Genomic DNA, 19,591 nt, shown 5'->3' on the forward strand with positions numbered 1-19,591 from the left:
TGAATCTTGAGGAGGCTAAAACCATTATCAGAGGTAAAAAGAGACAATAAGGCCCCAAACAGGAAAAAAAAGTTATTTAATACTTTAACAAAATGCAAAATAAAGTACCCAAGTTACAAAACATAAATTCCTTTGGTTCAATAATCACACTATTTTTACCTTCCAATGGCTACAGACATCATCCCCTCAAAGTGAAGTCATACCATCCCCCTCATACTGAAGACATCATGCCAAAACTGTTTCACGCACCCCACCATTCAGTGGAACCGTGGGCAACTTACATGAAGCTGGGCTGTGGGGCAGGAAAAAGGGGAACAGGTTGGTCTGAAGGGAAGAGGGAGACTCTACACATGCAGAACAAGTCGATGGGGGAGTTCTCTGCTGGGTCACTATGGTATGAATCATACCACTGTACACGCTACGTGAGGCTGAGTCCCTTGGTACAATCACATATAAATACAGACAGTTCAGCCACCCTGAGCATTCCCAGGGAGAAGAGAAACAAACAAACCAATACAGAGAAGCAGGGAGAGAAGCAATGGCACCAAGAGGCAGATCACAATACCAGAGAACATCCAGTCCAGATCCTTAATTTTACAGACGGGGCGAATGAGGCCTAGAGAAATGAAGTGTCTTACCAAGAGACCCACAGTTCACGGCAGACGGTATTAGAATTCCATACTTTCAACGTGAGCAGGAAGAGAACAGGATGGAAGAGAAATTGCCGGGCCGCTAAGGCAGGGTCCAGAGCCGGGCTCTCACTGCAGTTCTTCTGTCTTTTGGGAAGAGTACCTATGTGGTCTTAAGGCTTTCCTGGGTATCACCCAAACTCTCAAGCACCAGGGGTCTTCTGTGTCTTTCTGGGGTCCCTGTGGCTCTGGGACCGAGGGATCCAAAGAAACTGAGAGCCAGGCCGGCTGACCAGGACGGAAGATAATGGTCTCTTAGCTGCTCCCCACCGATCTTAAAAGAGTCATAATGAGCTCAGAATACAAATGTAGCTACCTCAGCCTCGGCTACCGTCACCTAACTGGGGACAGAAAGAGGAATCGTGGAGCTGGATTCTGCTGAAGGCTGAAAACGGAAGAGGAGTTTGCAAAGCACACTCTATTTTCTATCAAGCTGGAAGTAGGTATTCAATAGATAGCTGAATGAAGAAGGGGATAAATGAATACACAGAGACAAGGCTGTTTGGTTCCACGAGAGATACTGGTTCTGTTACAGAGCCTTACTGAGGGTACACCTTCTTGTGCAGCTTTGCTGGAACTGTGCAGGTATCACACTGTACCCCTGGCCAGGGACATACAGGAGAGTCAGCGCAGATTTGAAGATTTAAATTAGATAATACGATCTGTCTGATGGGTAGAGATCTGCGGAAAAGGCAGGAAGCCAACCCCAGAGCAGCTCTTTTCTTTCACTTCTTTCTTCTCCCTGGTTCATGAACACAGTACACCAGACCCCGGAGCCATGAAGACGGAACCACCGACACACCGCAAAACATGCATTTGAAGTGGTTCAAGCAACCTCTCTCACCATCCTGTCCTCTCCCAGCAGTCACTTCTTAGACAGGGAGGCCGCGGTCGACTGTGACTGCGAGATCTGACTGCACTTCTCAAAGATGACCTCGGCTGAGAGTTTAGGCAGCCCCTGATCCAGAGGGCACTCGTCCACCAAGCTGTTCATGGGCGTGGGGGGCAGTGGGGGCTCCTCCTCATCTTGACTCAGTCCAGGAACCAGGGAGTTACCTGCCCTGTCCAATTCCTTGTCTGCCAGCTCCCTGCACACACCCTCTGTCTCAGGCTGCCCTGAAGGGATCTTGATGGAGTCAAAATACGCTGACAGGGCCTCCTGGAGCAGAGGCAGAAGTTTCTTCCGAGAGACCTGGGTGTTGCCCTGAAGATAGGCTTGGAGGTGAGGGTGGGCGCTTGGGGCAGGGGTTAGCTTCAGGGATGGAGAGTGGGAGTGTTCCAGCACTCCACAGATCTAAAGAGGAGACGAGATGGGGAGATGGTACATGAGGTGGGGAAGCAAACAGCTGAGGTTTCTAAGATAGAGACTTCTCTTACAGAGAAACTTTTTTTTTTAAATTAAATCATCCAGAGTTCAATATTATTGCTTCAGAAAAAGGCACATTAGGTAATACACAGAGTATTTGGAAACAGAAGAAACATTTGAGATCATATATTTCGTTTTATTGATAAGTAAACCCAAGCCTGAAGAGCTTAAGTATCTTGAGCAAAATCCCATAGATGATGGGAGAGGCTGAACCACAACCCAGGACCCCCAGCTCCTGACCTAGTGCTGTTTCAAGTGCTTAAAAACTTGATCTCCATCCTTAGCTACAATGGGACAAGCATCTAGATTGAGGTCAGGGGCAAGACAGAGGCATAAAGAATGAGCAGATCAAAGTGGGGGTGGAAGGTGTGCCAGGCACAGTGCCGAGTCTGACCATTTACAAATATCATCTCATTGAATCGTCACCACTACCTTATAAGATGGGTACTGGTATTACCCTCATTTACAGGTAGGGAGACAGAGACTCAGACGGATTAAGTAATTGCCTGAGGTAACAGTTTGAACGAAGCAAAGCTGATACTTGAACCCAGGTCCACCACCAAAGCCAGTGTTCTAAATCACTCTTTTATATAATTTCTACCATAGGAGGGAGAGGACAAGGGAGGGCACACTGCGAGAAGAGGGGTGCAGTGGGGAGCCTTCAGGTGTCTGCACAGCTTCAGAGGACAGCACAGAAGGGGTGTGGTGGGGAGAAGGCAGGGACATTTCAGAAGGTGGGAGAGGCACTTCCTTTGGCCAAAGCACCCTTGCCTTCATGACATGATTAGTAAGAGCCACCGTTTGCTGCCTGCTTACTCTGTGCCCAGCAATGTGCTTTACATACGATCTTGTGTTTAATGATCACATCAGACTAATCAATGAGTGATATTATGCCATGTACAGACTCAGAAGTCAATTGACTTGCCTGAGCTCAAGGAGCAGTAAGTGGCAAATCTGGGAGAGAAAACATGTCATTCTGCCTTTTAAAACTGTAGTTCTTGGGGCACGTGGGTGACTCAGCTGGTTAAGCATCTGCCTTCAGCTCAGGTCATGATCCCAGGACCCTGGGATCGAGCCCAGAATTGGGCTCCCTTTCAGCAGGGAGTCTGCGTCTCCCTCTCCATCTGCCTGCCACTCCCCCTGGTTGTGCACTCTCTGTGTCAAATAAATAAAAGTGTAGTTCCTTCCACAGTGCCAAACTACCTTCCACTAAATGAAATTACATTTGCTTCCAGAAAAGGAAAGGGTGACATAACCTTCTTTGGAAGCAAAAGATTATCTGACTGTATGCAGAACAGTCTTCGGTAGTCCTCACACTGCCTAAGAAATCCCAAACATTCCTGGACTGTCTTAAGCCCACTTTTAAATTCTTCCCTGGGCTAATCAGTAACCAACAGAGGAAAAGAAAGGGGGAAAAGCGGGAAAAGTGGCCAAACAGATCAGGAAAGAAAACAAACCTGCTCTTGGATTTCTTCTCTACAGAGTTAGCAGTAGATAGAGTAATTCATCCCTGCATGGTTAAGTAGTAGAAAAGGCATCTCCGGTGTTTCCCATTTTCAAGGCAATAGGGTAAAAAGGAAGGAACTGGTTTTTGGGGATGAGGAATTAATGATTAGACCAAGAATCGAGTTTTAACGCCAGATTTATAACACTGCTTTTTAATCTGATTTCAAGTTCCTTCTAAACAGGAACTGTGTCTCTAACTGTCTTTGGAATCTTTCTTTCTCAACAGTATGATTAAGGATATTCACAAATGGAGAGAATGGGGAAAAGCGAGGAGGGAAGATTTGGGAAATACAAGAACCAAGGGGTGCCTGGGTGGCCCAGATGGTTGAGTGTCTGCCTTTGGCTCGGGTCCTGATCTCCAGGTCCTGGGATTGAGTCCCAGCAGGGAGTCTGCTTCTCTCTCTTCTTCTGCCTCTCCCTCTGCTTGTGGTCTCTCTGTCTCTCCCTCAAATGAATAAATAAAATCTTAAAAAAAAAAATACAAGAACCAAGGACAGGTCTTTTTTTTTTTTTTTTTAAAGATTTATTTATTTGAGAAAGAGAGGGCGCGTGCACACATGCGCTCAAGTGTGTGCCCACAAAAAGGGGCTGGGCAGAGGGGGAGAATCTCGAGCAGACCCTCCGCTGAGCCCGATGTGGGGCTCCATCCCACAACCCATGAGATCATGACCTGAGCGGAAATCAAGAGTCAGACAATATACACAAGAGACTGAGCCACCTGGCGCTCCCCAAGGACAGGTCTGCACAGCACAGGGTGGTGCGTACAAGCAGAGCTCCATAGGGACTTCAGGCTGCAGAAGGGACAGACTCACCGTCATTCGGAGTGCTGCATGGGGACAGAAAATAGCCAGCTGCCGCACTGGCTCATTGTGAGTGTTGAAAAAGATAGTCATGGTGACCAGGACATCACAGTTGTGAGCCTGGCAGAAAGCATGGAGATCTGCAATGAGGCCAGACCTCTGCAGAAAGGCCTGAAAGAGAAGAAACAGGGCAGTGATAAGGGCTTCAGCCGGACCCTCTTTGTCACCAGCAACAAAACATGCTCACGAAGGGTTTCTTTCCATGTTAACCTGGGGCTTATACTCCATAAGAACAGTATCTCATATTGACTCTGTGTAATCTATGTGCTGGGAAGCAGCAGGTAGAACGGGGAGAATACAGGTTTTAGGTTCAGAGAGAATTGGTTTGAAAATCAGCTCTATGACCTATTAGCTATATGATCACGGAGTTGTATAGTAAGCTCCTCGGACTTGAGTTTCTTCATTTGTAAAATGAGTCTAGAACCTTTGTCAAAAGTGATTTTTTTTTTAAAGATTTTATTTATGTATTTGACAGAGAGACAGAGACACGCAGTGAGAGAGGGAACACAAGCAGGGGGAGTAGGAGAGGGAGGAGCAGGCTTCCTGCGGAGCAAGGAGCCCAATCATCCCAGGACCCTGGGATCATGACCTGAGCCGAAGGCAGACGCTCAATGACTGAGCCACCCAGGTGCCCCAAAAGTGATTGTTTTAAAACTTAAAGCATGATCATGTAAGGAACATGCTTGGCACGTACAAGGCTCTCCTGTTCTTGCCATCAAACAAGCAAGGCCTTTGCCTTGGAGCTATTTTTATTCTAAAACAGAACAATGGGGCATACCAATAACAACAGACACGGGATGCCTGCACCCTTGGCTCTTTGTTCTTTGCCAAACTCGAATCTTCTCCACAGTCTCAGGTAGTATTTTTTCTACTGGATGATACCGCCAGCTATTTCAGATCAGGGCTTTGCTCTATCCTTGGCATTTCTAATGTGTCGATTTGTACTGTGTCAATGTATGCTACTTGGCAAGGCTTCTCTGTTCTTATGTTTGTTTCTCAAACGAGGCAGCAAGGGGAAAGACCGGGCTCTTTTGTTTTCTTGAAATTACTTAGTATTTAGTAGAAAGCTGTACAGACTATGAGGGAATGTGTTCAGAGCAGGTTGTCAAATGATGTAAATCAATATGACATGGAACCAGGTAGTAAAATACCATTATCAAACTTCTATTCAGTCACCCAGTCAACAAAATTTACCGAGTACCCACTATTGCCAGATATTGCCAAAGGTGCTACAGATAAAGCAGAAACAAAAGAAACAGGGTCCTACCTCTGGTGGAGCTGATAAACTACCAGAGGAATATAGACAATAAACAAGGAAACCATGAAGTTGATTACTTCAGTTCATTAAATGCTATGAACAAAATTCAAAAATTGTTAAGATTTTTGAGCACAGAGAATATTATGTCAGTTACAGTGATCAGGAAAAACCTCTTAAAAGAGGAGACATCTGAATTAAGACCTGAGTGATAAGAGCCAGCTCTGCAAAGGCAAAAGCCAGTGCAAAGGCCCTGAGGTGTGAATGAGCTTAATGGTTCCAATGAACAGAAAGAAAATTAGTGGGCCTATAGCACTGTGAGTGCAGGAGTGGGGCTTGGAAGGAGATGAGGTCAGAGAGAGAGAGGTGAGGGCCAGATCAAGGAGGGCCCTGTAAACCACAGCAGGGCCTTTAAATTCTATTAGGAATGCAAAGAGGGACACCTGGGTGGCTCAGTCAGTTAAGCATCTGCCTTCACTCAGGTCATGATCCCAGGGTCCTGGGACGGAGCCCTGTGTTGGGCTCCCTGCTCAGCGGAGAGCCCGCTTCTCTCTCTCTCTCTCTGCCTGCCACTCCCCCTGATTGTGTGCTCTATCTCTGTCAAATAAACAAACAAACACATAAATAAAAATCTTAAAAAAAAAAGGAATGCAATGAAAAGGCAGCAGAGGGAGAAGGCTGATGTGATTGACTTCATCTTTTTTGTTTTGTGTTTGTTTTTTTCGGACCTACATCTCAGATCACTCTGGCCGTTGTGGGGAGAGTGCTTTGTAGGGTGCAAAAGCAGAAGTAGGGAAACCAGTATGCAGCCTATCACAGTGGTGCAGTGAGAGGTCATGGACTGTGGGAGTGCCAGCAGACATGACCGAAGGTACCCAGGTATAAGACATATTACGGAGGGGAGCCAGGAGTGAGGAGCAAGGTTACGCACATAACTGAGGGCTTTCTCTCCCACCCACACCTACACTTTGCTCTTACCTCCAAATCCATATATATTGCACTAATGGCCACCTTGGTGCCTTGTCTGGAGATGGTCTTCTGGTCCTTTCTCAGCATCTGCTCTGTGGTCAGTCCTAGACAATGGATTTGAGACCAGGGGTCAAACAGGAGAGCCCAGGGTCCCCAGACCAGGAAGGTGAGGACACCAGGACGGGTCAAGGATGACGAAAAACACAGCCTCTCTCTGAGGGGCAATGAACAGGGGAGATAACCAAGAATGTGATTACATAAGAAAACACTATTTTAAATAACTGAGTCCCAATAGTTGCTGTTTCCCCTTTCTGCATAGTTTTAACTTTCTACAAGTACATGTGGTACTTTTCTTTCCTTTTTTTTATGTCAACAGGTGGTATCTGGGTAAAAAATTATGGAAGTTTTTTTTGTTCTCCTCCTTTGTCCTCATATTCACCCTCAATGTTTCTTCTGCTTCCCTAAACAATCATCTAGATCTCACTCAGATAACAGTATTCCTTCAGCAGACTTTACTTATATACCTATATTCTCTGATTAGACCAGAAACCTGACACTCGTATATTCCTCCTCTTCCTACCCAATAGCCAGGATAGAACAATCCAGTAAATGATTCATAAATTCACGATCAGACTCACATACTACCTTGGTTCCCTCTGCTATAAAGTTTAAATCATCATGCATGCTCTGAAACTGTTTCAGTGGTGTTCAAGAATACAATGAACAATCAGGGCACCCAGGTGGCTCAGTTGGTGAAGCAGCAGACTCTTGATTCTAGCTTAGGTCTTGATCTCAGGGTCATGAGATCGAGCCCACATTGGGCTCCATGCTGAGCGTGGAGCCTGCTTAGGATTTTTTGCTCTCCCTCTGTGCCCCCGCCCCCAAGTCCACGCACTCTCTTCTCTCTCTCTAAAAAAAAAAAAAAAAAAAAAAAAAAGATGGGGTGCCTGGGTGGCTCAGTCAAGTGTCTGCCTTCGGCTCAGGTCATGATCCCGGGGTCCTGGGATTAAGGCCCACATCCGGCTCCCTGCTCGGCGGGAAGCCTGCTTCTCCCTCCCCCACTCCCCCTGCTTGTGTTCCCTCTCTGGCTGTGTCTCTCTCTGTCAAATAAATAAATAAAATCTTAAAAAAAAAAAAAAGAATACAATGAACAAGTCTCACCCATCTGCTTTCTCGCATGGAAGGGAGAGAAGTCAGTTTACTGTTTCATACCTGATATATCAAACTTTGCCTTTTGTAGAGAGTCAAAGATGTCATTCCTTCTGGGTAGATCAGGAAAGAGGGCCTCCAGTTTCTCCACATATTTGCTGTCTTTTGCAGTGGCCTTTCCAACTTTCAGGTCCATGTTGACACAATCCAGGATGATTGTTCCTGTGGAGACGAGACAAAACTCAAATCCTATGGCCTTCCATTCACAACCACTAGAACACACATAACCCTCAAACTAGATGGACCTAATACAGAGAAGACCGTGTGGCAATCACTGAAAACAAAACAAGAAACTGGGACTATGTCTTGAGTAAGACTTCCCAAATCCAAATTAAAATGTAGGCAGGAAAATGGGGAAAAGGCAGAAAGGGTGCCTGAGCACCCCAATCATCGGAGATCTTGAAACCAAGTCAGAGAGAGATGACCTCCCTTCTGTAGGCCAAATTCCATTAAAGAAACTCAGAAGTCATAAGAGATAGTCTAATCTAATTCTCTCTCTCTCTTTTTTTTTTTTTACAAATGGAGAAAATGAGAACAAGAAAGGTTAAGAAACTTGCTCAAGGTCACATAACAACCTCCTGGACAGGAATGGTATTAGAATCCGTTCCCTGCTTCTGTGGCTGGTTCTCTTTCCATCATACAATGCTGCAGTAGGCAGCCTCTAGGTCTATTGTCCCGTGCTTCCTTTCTGCTTTCACCACAGCCTTTTTTTTTTTTTTTAAGATTTTATTTATTTATTTGACAGAGACAGCACAAGTAGGCAGAGCGGCAGACAGAGGGAGAAGCAGGCTCTCACTGCGCAGGGAGCCCGGGATGCGGGACTTGATCCCAGGACCCTGGGATCATGACCCGAGCTGAAGGCAGACGCTTAACCGACTGAGCCACCCAGGCGCCCCTCAACCACAGCCTTTTAATGTCTAATTGTCCCCTGAAAGGACCCAGCCTTTGAAATGGACAGGATCGCTTGGAGGGGTATGATCAAGCTGGAAGTCTAGACTTTTCCACTCTCGGGAAAACTGGGTGGCTCAGTCGTTAAGCGTCTGCCTTCAGCTCAGGTCATGATCCCGGGGTCCTGGGATCGAGTCCCACATTGCTTCTCCCTCCCCCACTCCCCCTGCTTGTGCTCTCTCTGACAAATAAATAAATAAAATCTTAAAAAAAAAAATAAAAAAAAAGAATGAGGACCTAGACTTAAAAAGAAATAGACTTTTCCCCTCTCCTGACCCAAAAGCCACCCTCACCGTGCAGAAGGGCTGCAGTTTGCCTGTCCAAGATCTCTGGTGCCCCCTGCAGGATTCTCTCGGTCACCAGGGTAGCGCAGGACCCCACCAGCTCCACCGACACGTGGCAGGGAGGGCAGTGCCTCTGCTCGATGGGCCGATGGTCTAGCACCTCGGCTACCGCCTCCTCCAGGGCTGCGTCACCTCTGTGTGGGGAAGCGGGGTGCAGGGAGAAGAGAAGGAAAGATGCGTAGGGGCACTCCGACTGGTTCTAACCAAATCTCCACCTCACCCGTGAAGGAAAATGCACATCTTCGGCAAACATTCAGAACTTTGGTCACTTCTACCTCTGCCTCACTGTTCTCAATTCTTTTCTTACGTGTTGTAACTGAAGTCATCTTTAAATAGTGTATAAGTGAATTTGGTGAAGTATCAGCTACAAGTATCTACAAGTATTTGATGTCCTTCAAAGTTGCCTTTTGGATTGACACCCTTGGCATCCAACATCTAAATCTCTCCTGTCATCTCAATCCACTTAATACCCAAATTCCACACAGTTCATCAGATTCTATGGCTTCTATCTTTTCTACCCACCCCCCAACCACCACCACCATGGCTCTGCTACTGCCTTATTCTTGGCCCTCAGTACCCCTCACCTGGATTATTCCAACAGTCTCCTAACCAAAGACCAACTCCCGATCTTGGGCCCCCGGTGCTGTCCTCCACAAAGCTGCTGAATGATCATTTGAAAAATGCAGATTTGATTTTGTTAGGATCTGGAATAAACGTAACTCCCCATAGTTCCCCATTACCCTAACACCAAGTCTCGTCTCCTTGGCAGGGCCTGCGATCTGGCCCCCACTGACCTCCCTCGTCTCACCTCTCCCTCTGTCCTACTTCCCTGTCTCATTTTATGCTCCAGCCATGCAAAACAAATTCCAGTTCTGCCAACTTACCATGCTACTTCATGCCTGTCTGCCTTTGCTTATATTAATTCCTTTCTCTGCCTGGATGCTTTTCCTAACTACCTTGCCTCCCCACTCCAGGAGCAAACACTCAAGAGTGGGATCAAGGGTCAACTCTCTTAGGAAACCTTTCCTCACACCCTCTACTCCCCTTGAGTATATTTAACTACCCCGTCCTTCGTGCACCTCTTGACCTCTAGAGTGTCGGTTATCACACACCTCCAACGCCCATCACAATGCAACTAATGAGATACTGCCTTATGTAGGAAATAATTTTGCTTTTTAAAAATTAAAAATAGAGTTGTAACCATTACTCAAAAACTTCTATTACAACAAATCTGCCACAAAATAGTGATACCAAAGGCAGCTTTAAATGATTTCTGAGTTCTCCTTTAGTTTCACCTCTCCATGTTTCCCTTTCTTTTTGTTACTTGCATAACTGGAGAACTGACAATATTTTCTGTTGATTTTCTATATCTGACTTGAGCCAGCAATTACAATTAGCCTGTGAGATCCCAAGAGCAGAAATTCTTTCTTCCTCTCTTTATTTCTTAATCATCAGAACTCAACATGGCATATGATAAATATCGGCTTAACTTCCTTCTACTTACTTGGGTAAGACATGATGGTCAACAAGGATAAGGGTGAGTTGGCCAGCCTGGTGCAAGGCATGGAGGTCAATCTCATCCCGGAAAATCAAGAGGGACTCTGGAATGTTAATCTTCTGAAGGAAGAAGACATTGTCACCTCGTAGAGGTAGCTCAGAACGATTTATATTTAAGACTGGCACAAAGACTTCCTCAGCCTCTGTCGTCTGGATAAGGAAAGTGAAAAGAACACATGGCAATGTTTTGGAATAAACAGGAAAAATAACAAAATTATTGGGACTAAAGGAGATGTGATCTTGGGTAAGTCACTGACTTTCTCAAAGCCACGATTACCCAGTTGATAAACAAATAGAAGGACCAGGGCACCTGGGTGGCTCAGTCGTTAAGGTCTGCCTTTGGCTCAGGTCATGATCCCAGGTCCTGGGATCGAGCCCCGCATTGGGCTCCCTGCTCAGTGGGAAGCCTGCTTCTCCCTCTCCCACTCCCCCTGCTTGTGTTCCCTCTCTCATTGTGTCTCTGTCAAATAAATAAATAAATAAATAAAATCTTTAAAAAACAAAAAAATAAAATAAAAAAAAAAGGACAACTCTTGCCCTCTTTCCTTCTTAGCATAACATGAAGGTCAACAAGATAACTCATGGAAAAGACCTAGTTCTAGATGCTTCAGAGAAGGGATTATCAGTCCTCAAAAACTGACCTGGGCATGAGATCACTGGTACCCAGAAGAACTCAATAATCAACCGTTCGAATATTGCTTTATGATTTACAATTTCTTCAAAATACATCTACTCATTTGATCCTCCCAGCAACATTGCAAAATAGTATCATTTCAGATTCTACAGATGGTGACCTGAGACTCAGCAAAGTCAAGGAATTTAACTGACCCAAGACTAAATAGTGTTAAGTAGCAGAGCTGGGACTTGCATCCAGATCTTTTCATTCTAAGGGACTCTGTTGCTAAGTACTCACCTTTGCCAGGTAAAAAGCCAGGGCAAGAGCTGACACCATGGAGTCCAAGTCACAGGCTTCATTTCCCAGCACAATGTGTAGCGGCCGGGACTCCTGGTGAGGAAGGAGAATGGGACACTAGCAGAAGCATCTCTATTTCCATTTACCTTATATGTGAGCAGGGCTTCACACACCTCTTCTCACTGATCTTCACAGAGGAGGTAGGTCAGATAATTTTTTTTTTTTTTTTTTTAGATTTTATTTATTTATTTGACAGAGAGAGAGAGAGACAGCGAGAAAGGGAACACAAGCAGGGGGAGTGGGAGAGGGAGAAGCAGGCTTCCCGCGGAGCAGGGAGCCCGATGCGGGGCTCGATCCCAGGACCCTAGGATCATGACCTGAGCCGAAGGCAGACGCTGAACGACTGAGCCACCCAGGTGCCCTGGTAGGTCAGATAATCTTACAGGTCCTCATTTCATGGATGAAGAAATGGCTGAGAGGCCACCCGTGTTTAGCTAAATTTAAGCATTCCACACATATCCAGTAAGTAGAAAAGTGCCCTTTCTTCTACTACACCATCTCCTTGATTATCAACTTAAAAAAGAATAGCAGTAAATAAATCTCTAACTTCTTTTGCTTCCTTGGGCACTTGAGAAATCAAAGGTAGAGCAGTTGAGGTAGCTGATGTATTCAAGCCATATCAACCCCAGTTTGTTTTTCTGTTCTCTGACCCCTGCCATTTTCAAAATAGGGAAAAGCATCCTTATACTTCTAAATCATAAGAGGTGAAGAGCTCTTGAAAATAAAGGTACAAATAAAATCTAGTAGAGTTATCCAGCCCATGAAAACTCCCCCAACCCTGAGAAACCTCAATGATAAGCAGATATAAGCAACACTCTCACTACCCAGGACACAGACACTTTCCCCAGCAGGTTCAGATTAAAACAAGAACAGTTGGGTGCCTGAGTGGCTCAGGCATTAAGCGTCTGCCTTCGGCTCAGGTCATGATCCCAGCGTCCTGGATCGAGCCCCGCATCGGGCTCCCGGCTCTGCGGGAAGCCTGCTTCTCCCTCTCCTACTCCCCCTGCTTGTGTTCCCTCTCTCACTGTGTCTTTCTCTGTCAAATAAATAAAATCTTTAAAAAAAAAGAAAAAAAAAAACAAGAACAGCTGCTGCTGCAACTTTTATTTTCATAATTTATTTTTATAATTTATTATTTACTATTATTTTTAAATAATCTTTCCACCAAATGTGGGGCTCGAACTCATGAGCCTGAGATCATGAATTGCATGCTCCACCGACTGAGCCAGCCAGGAGCCCTGGAACTTTTATTTTTAAAGCTTGAAAAGTCCAGCTATTAATAAGAACCAAGGAGGGAGGAATATCTGCTATTACTAACCTTGTTCTCTTGTATTTCCCTAGCTATCAGAATCTTAAATAAAATACATTAAAACTACAGTGCAATAGCAGAGACAAAGCAGGGTTTTGCTTTGTTTGGAAACATTTATTTTATTGAGTGTGCCATGCATTGCTCTAATATTTTTACATGCATGAACTAACCATTTAATCTTCAAAACAACCCCAAAGAGGTGGGTACTTTAAGAATTATTATTTCAGGGACAGCTAGGTGGCTCAGTTGGTTATCTCTGTTTTGAAGATGAGGAAACTGAGCACAGAAAGGTTGAAGTAGGGACACCCAGGTGGCTCAGTTGGTTAAATATCTGCCTTCGGCTCAGGTCATGATCCTGGGGTCCTGGGATCGAGCCCTGCATCAGGATCCTTGCTCGGCGGGGAGCCTGTTTCTCCCTCTGCCTGTTGCTCCCCCTGCTCGTGCTCTCTCTCTCTCTGACAAATAAATAAACAAAAATCTTAAAAAAAAAAGGAATTATTATTTCATTCCAGGAATGAGCATTCCCATAAGTCCATGGCTCAGCTTAGGGCACAAGAATTCTCTCTTACCAGTTTATTTTTGAACTTCTATTTCAGCCTGCTTCTGACAGAGGAAGGGATAAGAGATAAAATGAGACATAACTTATAGCAGTTTCCTAATTTCAGTGCTATTGGTATTTTGGACTGGATCATTCTTTGTTGTGGGTGGGGGCTGTCCTGTGCGAGGGAGTATGTTTGGCAGCATCCCCCGGATTCTACCCACTAGATGCCAGTAGCACCCTCAGGCATGACATCAAAAATGTCTCCAGATTTGCCAAATATTCCTGGGGCGGGGGGGGGGTGGGTGGGCAAAAATCACCACAAGCTGAGAACTACTGGGTTACAGACAGGTGAAAATCCAAACAATCTGACATCTTCAATCAGGAAAGATTTGCTAGATGCAAGAGTTTCAAAAAGTAGGAAAGGGGTTCAGGGGAGCAAAACACAGCAATCAACAGTTATCAAGTAATGTAACTCTAGGAGGAAAGGGAATCTAGGTGAACCTAGAATCATCTTGCCTCTTTGGCTGTTACCCACTCCCCTCCCTTCCCCAGGAAGCTACAGCCAGAAAGGTACAATTTTATAAGACTTCTAGTGGTATAAATTGCCCTAAATAGATTTTTTTTTAAGTTTTATTTAAGTAATCTCTACACCCAACATGGGGCTCCAACTCACACCCCAGAGATCAAGAGTCAGATGCTCTTCCAACTGAGCCTGTCACGCGCCCCAGGTTTCTATTTTTAAACCACCTTTTCCCGCATCTCCTACTCCCAACCCCCCAGAGAAGTACAAAAGGCAGAAGTTACCTGTCGAGGTTTTGCAGAGAGGACTTCTGGGGAAAGTTTGCCCTTAGATTCTTCCTTGCACCGTTTCTCCAAGCCTACCTCACGAGGGTGGCAGCCCAGACCCGCTCATACTGAACAGTAGGGGAGAGTGGAGATTCTTTCCAATATTAAACTCTTTTCCTACATTATACAAGAATTCAGTCCTACAGTAACTCCTCTAACTTGCAATTCCTCCTCCGGGTACCAGAGAAAGTCCTCCTGTTTCCTGGATACCAAGAACTGCCCAGATGGCTGTGGACCGAAGTGACAACAAAGCACTTGACATAAGTGGCTGCAGAGATAATGAGCTCACTGAAGCAGTAAGGCAGGCACCATGTTCCCTAGAAAGGGAACTGTGTCATAAACACGCGTGGCCATATGGTTCTGACTCTGGAGAAAAAAGGGATGCAGAACGGAGAAAAGGCAGAGCAGGCAGGACAGACCTAGTGCCTAGCCCCCGAAGAAAACTTCCCAAAACTCACATTAGTGCTGCTTCTGCTTCAGCTGAATCAGGACCGGTCAGATCCCCAGCACGGAGAAGGCTAAGCAGAAAAGCAGAAAGTAGGGACCACATACAACTAAGTCTGTGACTCTGAGGAGAAATGAAATCCACAGGAAGGTGAATAACTAATCCCTTGCTCAGGCAAGCCAAGAGAGCAGCCACAAGGAATGAATACAAAAGCAATCCTCTGGGACCTTTGCCATACCTTGGAAAGGACTGAGCAGGGGCTGTGGTGGCCTTCCTTTCCCTGTCAGGGCCCACCACCACCCCAGCCTGTCCAGTCTATGCACCACCCACAAAACGTGCTGTGCATATTCCCAGCTCTGTCCTTCGCACTCTGTTCTTCTTTGTCAGAAAGCAGCAGAACTGCCATTTGAAGAGACCATAGACTACGTTAAATCCCTGCTCTGTTGCTGCTTCTTTTCCTTCTTCTTCTTTTTTTTCTTTTTTTAAAGATTTTATTTATTTGATAGAGAGAGAGAGCACACACAAGCAGGGGAGCGGCAGGTAGAAGGAGAAGCAGGCTCCCCGCTGAGCAGGGAGCCCGATGTGGGACTTGATCCCAGGACCCCGGGAATCATGACCTGAGCAGACGCCCAACGGTCGGAGCCACCCAGGCGCACCCCCCACCCCCGGCTCTGCTTCTTACTTGTTTTGGGACTTGGGCCTCTCTAAGCTTTATTTTTGGTTTTAAAAATGATAATACTGTAACCAGTTTCATGAAGTTGTTAGGATTAAATGAGATAGCCTGTAAGTGCCTACTCTGTGGTTGGAAAGATGAGCTGCCTTCCATCTTCTTTCTCTACCCATCCCTCCTGGTCCATTCACGCCACCTAAAGCCCCTGTCTCTGTGTCGCCTTCCCTTTCCACCCAGACCACAGCAACCCTCCTCCTCCAGACCTCCGGCTGCCCAGCACTCATATGGAACTCCTACCTTAAGGAACTCGCTATCTTTTCGTGGGCATGTATCTTAATCTTGAACATAGTTTATGACTTTGGCGACTAAACACTCTGTTGTTCAAACAGGGACACTTTGAGAATGAAAAGGGATGCAATAAATGGTTATGTGCAAATAAACTAAAACTGTCCTCGGCTGCCCTACTTAAAAGGCACCCTTCTCTTCATTTAGGAAAAACACGTGTAACTCTTAACCCCCACCCCACCGCATCCTCCACCAGCCGAGAGCACAAGCCAAATAATCTCACTTTTCTGACCATCAGAGGAAGAGGTGAGGGCAGATGCTGCTATACTTGGAGCATGAGGAAACCTGAGCCGTCAATGGAAGAAATACAATTTGAGAGCCCCAAGTAAATATAAACTTTTCTTCCTAACAAAGAAACCAATAAAAAAAAAAAAAAACCACCCAAACCCACTAGTCACAATGACTAGATCCTGATGCTCTTTGTGACCCCAATGCGGGGAGTGAGGATCGGCTCTAGGGCTGGCAAAAGCAACCACCAGCCTTCTGAAGCTGAATATGGTCTGGTGCCTCCTCTACAAAATAGCTAATGAGGGAGGAAAAAAAGGAGACAGGGAGCCAGAGATAGAGAAGCCCTCCGAGCACAGAAAACGGTAACGATACTGACGAAAGGACTATGGTGTAGTCAGCCACTCCCGATTCCTGCCTTCCGCAATGAGTAGTACAGTACAGACAACGCAGATTATCTGAAGGCTGCTGGATGAGTACCTACACTTGAATGTGGCTCCACCCTGAAGCAAAGGTTCTTCCCCACTAGTAGTGAAAGATGAGTCACCATGAATAGGACATTTAGTTAGACAGGATTTCTTTTAAATGGAACATCCTACTATCGTTGTGGCAGAGGCTGCAGAAAATGTCTCTGTTATCAGATGCCAGAGAAAAAAATCTGGTATCAACAGGAGAGTTGGCTGGTTATAAGCTGTCTCTATCCTGTGTAAAAGTCAAGCATCCACATTTCCCGAAAAGTTAACATAGCTTAACGGAAACACTCAAACTTAACAGAATCTCTATCTAAATCATGTCTTTCTTTGCACAAGAAACAACAGTGCGGCCTCTGGGGAACGGGATGAGGAGAAGAAGAAAAGATCTTGTTCTTTTTCGTTTCATATCTTCTTTGTATTTAGGTTTTTTCACTGTGTGCATTTACCACGTCTATAATTAAAAGCTATCTAAGTTGTTGTTGACCACCACCTGTATGTCCAGCCACCAATGTTCCTCCACTAACATTCCTTGAGTCCGGTTTCTCATTTCTCCCAGCCCTGGCTAGGCTGTGTGATAAGAAGAACTCTAAGACACAACCTCACCTTCACAAGTTCAGAAAAAGAAAGATCTAGATCTTCTTGCTCCTTAGGAGATGAATGCAGGCAAAAAAAAGGTCAGGATTCCAGCAATACTGGAAAAACCCAGTATTTTTCAGCTTCATACCGTTGTAGGAGATATGCTGTTAACCTGGGGGGACTCTAAAGCATAGATGCTGAAAGATAGATGCATGCAATGAAAGGCTATTTGGTGAGGTTTCGGGTCCAAGGGCTCTTTACCAAATGGTGGAAAGGAGACTCGTCATTTGGGTTATTATGGGGGAAAAATTCCACTGCTTAGCACTCAGAACAGTGCCACGAAGATTCTACATTGGTCCTCCACTGAGCTCCCAGGGGTGGAAATCAGAGGTAACCAAACGAAATGGTTCCAAATTGCCCTATGCATTAAATCAACTTTCCCCAAATTTGTATTTCAGAAGGAAAAATTTGGTGCAATTGCTAATATTAAAATTGTCCTTCACCTCTATGCTTCAGCAGCCGAGTCCACAGAAGTAAAAAGGTGACTTTTAGGATTTGTTAAAGACCAGAATTTATCCGCCAGGGGAATTTGCACAGTTTAAGACACTTAGAAAGGAAGCATAGTCAACCATCTGTCTACGTCTCCACATGGGCAGTGTAACTTGAAGTGGGGGGGGGCCTGGTGACCTCCTAGAGCCTCTCTGCTAACTGGGAATAGCAGCCAAATGCTGCCTGACCAGTCCGCATGGCTGGGAAATTCCAACTAGCTCAGAGTACCAAAAATAAGCCACAATAAGTACCAAAAATAAGTCAAGCTTATAGTTTTGATTCCAAACACACTTTGGGCTTATCCCTTCCAGGCGGGGGATTCTTACGTAATTTATGTGCGTTAAGGCCACAGAAGAAAACTGGAGGCAAAGGAATGCAAGTTTTGGGTCAAGAACACATATGCCTGCAGTATTGAGCATGTTTAGCTTAAAAACAGATTTAAAGTAAAACATGATTCTCTAATCTAGAATGAGCTCGACCCGCCAGACAGAAACAGCTCTTCTAAGGCAATACGGCCGTGGGCACAGGTTCTCCCGTACCTCCGGGGCTCACCTGGAGGCCAATGGGCCAAGGAGGCCGGGTGAGCTGTGAACTGAAACAGGGGCGGGGAGAAAAGGATAAATACACCTCGCGCGGCACCACAGGCGGCGGCACAGCCCCTCCACCTTTTGACGGAACTGACACAGGAGACAGCGAGCAGAGGCTCAGATGCAGGTCCCAGATACACGATTCCTCCTCGCAGCTCTTGGGGAGACCCCAAAGGCAGAAGCCAAAACCCGGGAGACTGAGCAGCATTCCCCAGAGCTAGGTTCTCGTTCCTCATTCCCCCCGACCCCAAGCTTGATCTGATCCCAAGCCCCCTCCCCACAATTCCATGTTCCCTCCCCACACCTTCGGGGCTCCCCAGATCTCACATCTTCGTTCTTTCTGGACCTCATGCTTCATTCCTTACGATCACAGACCGGGATTCGTTACCTGCAGAGCGGCTCGACAACCCTGCAGGTAGTCCTCCATGGTGAAGTCCCAGGTGTGCCACCGCTCCTATCCGTGGAGAGGGTACCAGGAGAATGCGCCCCGCCCGGGACTCAGGGGCCAGGGGCGAAAGTCAGGAGGCGGGACTCGAACCCGCCACACAGCGATTCGGCCCCAACCCCCGGAGGAAGTGCGTAATCCGGCGCTCCGGGAGTCCGCCGTCGCCCCGCCCCCAGCGGCGGAGGCGGAGCTCCGCGCCCAGAGACTCACGGGACCCCCTTCCCAGAGGCGCGAAGCGGGGCGTGGCGCAGGGCGTCCTGGGAAACGTAGTCTAGGAGCTCCGAAATGGCCCCAAGAATGGAGGGAAAGAGAATTTTCCGAGATTACTCATTTAACAGAGAAATGTATATGTGTCACAGTAACCTATGTTTGTGGCATCTAAACTTTGCCTTTCGAGTCAGGCTAAGTATAGCATCTTTCCATATATTACACCGAGCATCTGGGATTGACATCTTAAATTACAAAAGCAAAAACAGTCTTCCTTTCTCGGAATCTCCCCTTTACCAAAGGGACTTGCTGCCAATTTTCTGCTGTCCATGTTATAAAAACATTAAAATAATCTTTGACTCCTTAATACCTACGGTCTCTTGCCAATTCCTGCTGCTACTTCCTTTACAACTCAGTAGTAGCCTGTTTATCTACAGCCTCGGCAAATGACTCTTCCTTTTTCAGGACTGTTGTAACCTGGGTGTTTTGCTCCCTGCCTCCCTAATTGTTCAAACTGCCCTTTCAGCCTTCAGAATTGCTTGAAGTTTCATCCTGCCGCAGCCCTGTAAGTCAAGTTAGGAGGGCCCTTCAGAATGTAGAGCTGGGTTCCAACCTCCCTTAACTGCCACCTTCCAGCCCCACGGTAATGCAGAGTACTGCAAATAAGTGTACTCTCATCAACAAGCGCCCCCTCCTT

General features: G+C 46.1%; 1 protein-coding gene across 5 annotated transcripts; it reads right to left on the reverse strand.

Moving 5' to 3' along the window:
• Positions 1–57: 57 nt before the first annotated feature.
• On the reverse strand, positions 58–18,798 carry PRUNE1 (prune exopolyphosphatase 1). 5 transcript variants are annotated; one of them, XM_028088391.2, is made up of 8 exons: positions 18,631–18,798; positions 11,617–11,709; positions 10,651–10,853; positions 9,096–9,280; positions 7,858–8,016; positions 6,655–6,749; positions 4,374–4,532; positions 58–1,983 (listed from the first exon to the last, which is right to left on the reverse strand). In XM_028088391.2, the coding sequence occupies exons 1-8, from the start codon at positions 18,667–18,669 to the stop codon at positions 1,555–1,557; spliced, it is 1,362 nt and encodes a 453-aa protein (XP_027944192.1). In that variant the 5' UTR covers positions 18,670–18,798; the 3' UTR covers positions 58–1,554. The 5 variants fall into 5 exon arrangements, with proteins under 5 accessions (XP_027944192.1, XP_027944193.1, XP_027944191.1 ...); XM_028088392.2 differs by lacking the exon at positions 18,631–18,798 and adding an exon at positions 18,570–18,628; XM_028088390.2 differs by lacking the exon at positions 18,631–18,798 and adding an exon at positions 18,547–18,613.
• Positions 18,799–19,591: the final 793 nt, after the last annotated feature.

This window comes from Eumetopias jubatus, unplaced genomic scaffold (genome assembly GCF_037043125.1).
Source record: "Eumetopias jubatus isolate StellerSeaLion01/CBP00866 unplaced genomic scaffold, mEumJub1_p1.0 scaffold_4, whole genome shotgun sequence".
Classification (NCBI taxonomy): Eukaryota; Metazoa; Chordata; class Mammalia; order Carnivora; family Otariidae; genus Eumetopias; species Eumetopias jubatus.

What these genes read in the sequence shown, in the direction of transcription:
- PRUNE1 (XM_028088390.2), bottom strand. Translation starts at nt 18,600, where the DNA reads ATGAAGCATGAGGTCCAGAAAGAACGAAGATGTGAGATCTGGGGAGCC. An exon ending in AGATCTGGGGAGCCCCGAAG is followed by an intron (nt 11,710 to 18,546) that starts GTGTGGGGAGGG and finishes CTTCCTCACCAG; the next exon opens with GAGTCCCGGCCGCTACACAT. An exon ending in TGGCTTTTTACCTGGCAAAG is followed by an intron (nt 10,854 to 11,616) that starts GTGAGTACTTAG and finishes TTCCTTATCCAG; the next exon opens with ACGACAGAGGCTGAGGAAGT.